The sequence below is a fragment of the Sinocyclocheilus rhinocerous genome, unplaced genomic scaffold (genome assembly GCF_001515625.1).
Source record: "Sinocyclocheilus rhinocerous isolate Xijiao unplaced genomic scaffold, SAMN03320098_v1.1 scaffold846, whole genome shotgun sequence".
Classification (NCBI taxonomy): domain Eukaryota; kingdom Metazoa; phylum Chordata; class Actinopteri; order Cypriniformes; family Cyprinidae; genus Sinocyclocheilus; species Sinocyclocheilus rhinocerous.
In genome coordinates this window covers 334,156-335,244 of record NW_015661883.1, presented here as the reverse complement: position 1 = coordinate 335,244, position 1,089 = coordinate 334,156, and the positions used below count along the sequence as shown (strand labels likewise).

At 51.1% G+C, this 1,089-nt stretch overlaps 2 protein-coding genes across 2 annotated transcripts in view; both read right to left on the bottom strand.

Moving 5' to 3' along the window:
* klf8 (Kruppel like factor 8) overlaps positions 1 to 1,089 on the bottom strand; it is a 39,028-nt gene that overhangs the window by 25,586 nt on the left and 12,353 nt on the right. The window lies entirely within an intron of this gene.
* On the bottom strand, positions 542 to 1,083 carry LOC107726786 (arginine-glutamic acid dipeptide repeats protein-like). Its single transcript, XM_016536477.1, has 2 exons — positions 829 to 1,083; positions 542 to 759 (listed from the first exon to the last, which is right to left on the bottom strand). The coding sequence occupies exons 1-2, from the start codon at positions 1,037 to 1,039 to the stop codon at positions 578 to 580; spliced, it is 393 nt and encodes a 130-aa protein (XP_016391963.1). The 5' UTR covers positions 1,040 to 1,083; the 3' UTR covers positions 542 to 577.

Genomic DNA, 1,089 nt, shown 5'->3' with positions numbered 1-1,089 from the left:
TCACTTTTTGGGGGTTTTCCACTGGGTACAGTACCTGGTACCTGGTACTTTTTTTAGTACCACCTTGGTTGGGGTTCCAAGTGAACCGTACCGTTACCAAAACGTGACGTGTAAACTCTGCTGATCACGGATTGGCCAGACAGAATCGTCACTACCTGCGTCACTGAACTTGCGACACAAATTTTAAATCAGCACAGCCAGCGAAGGATCGAACGCAACTGTTTTGAACGAGCGCACCTTTTTTAACAACCAAAAAGTTTTGTTGTCTGTTGCGGAAGAACAGACGTTCCTCTCGTTGATAGCAGAGGAGCGGATTCAGTGAGAGCTTGATGGGGCGACACGGAATGAAAAAGTTTTCTTTAGGAGTCGTGGTAGTAGAGGCGGCGCAACTATAACGACATGTGAATAATCCCGCCCACTCTAAAGCGGTACTGAACTACAGTGGAAACGCAAACCGTGCCGTGCCGAACCGTGCCGTACCGTACTGAGCCGTACCGAGCCGAGTCGTACCACGCAGTGGAAAAGCGCCAATAGTTATCGCTCTTGGTGTGAACGGGGCTTAACTCTGAACTTTCTTTTATCCTAAAAGTGAAACAGGGAGTCTATTTGGTGACTCACCAAACAGAGGGTGGCGGAGCATTTCATGCTCATGGGGTAACTCACTGAGTAGGGGGTTGGAGATGGCACCAGGTGGGTAGGGGAATCGTGCCAGAGGGGGGCCAGCAGCCAATGGGTCCACCAGAGGATGAGGCCCTTGGCCTGAAAGACAAATACATTGACATTTCCATTTACTTTCTTGAAAAAAATGTGATCTAGAGAAGTTCTCACCTTGGTTGAGAGGGTCCTGTTGGTGCAGATGAAGATGGGAGTGTATATGTGAGTGCTGGTGGTGGTGTGGTGTAACATTGAGCATCTGTAGCCGTGCAACAGGGTCACCAGCAGCAACAGAGGCCATCCTTTCGGCATGGAGCCGTTCAGCTGTCAAACGCTCAGCATAGATGATTTCTGGCCGAGGGGGTGCCGCTACGCTGCGGTCCATGGCTGGGTGGAACTGGGCGAAGGGGTGAGGCCCAGCCACATGAGGCAGAG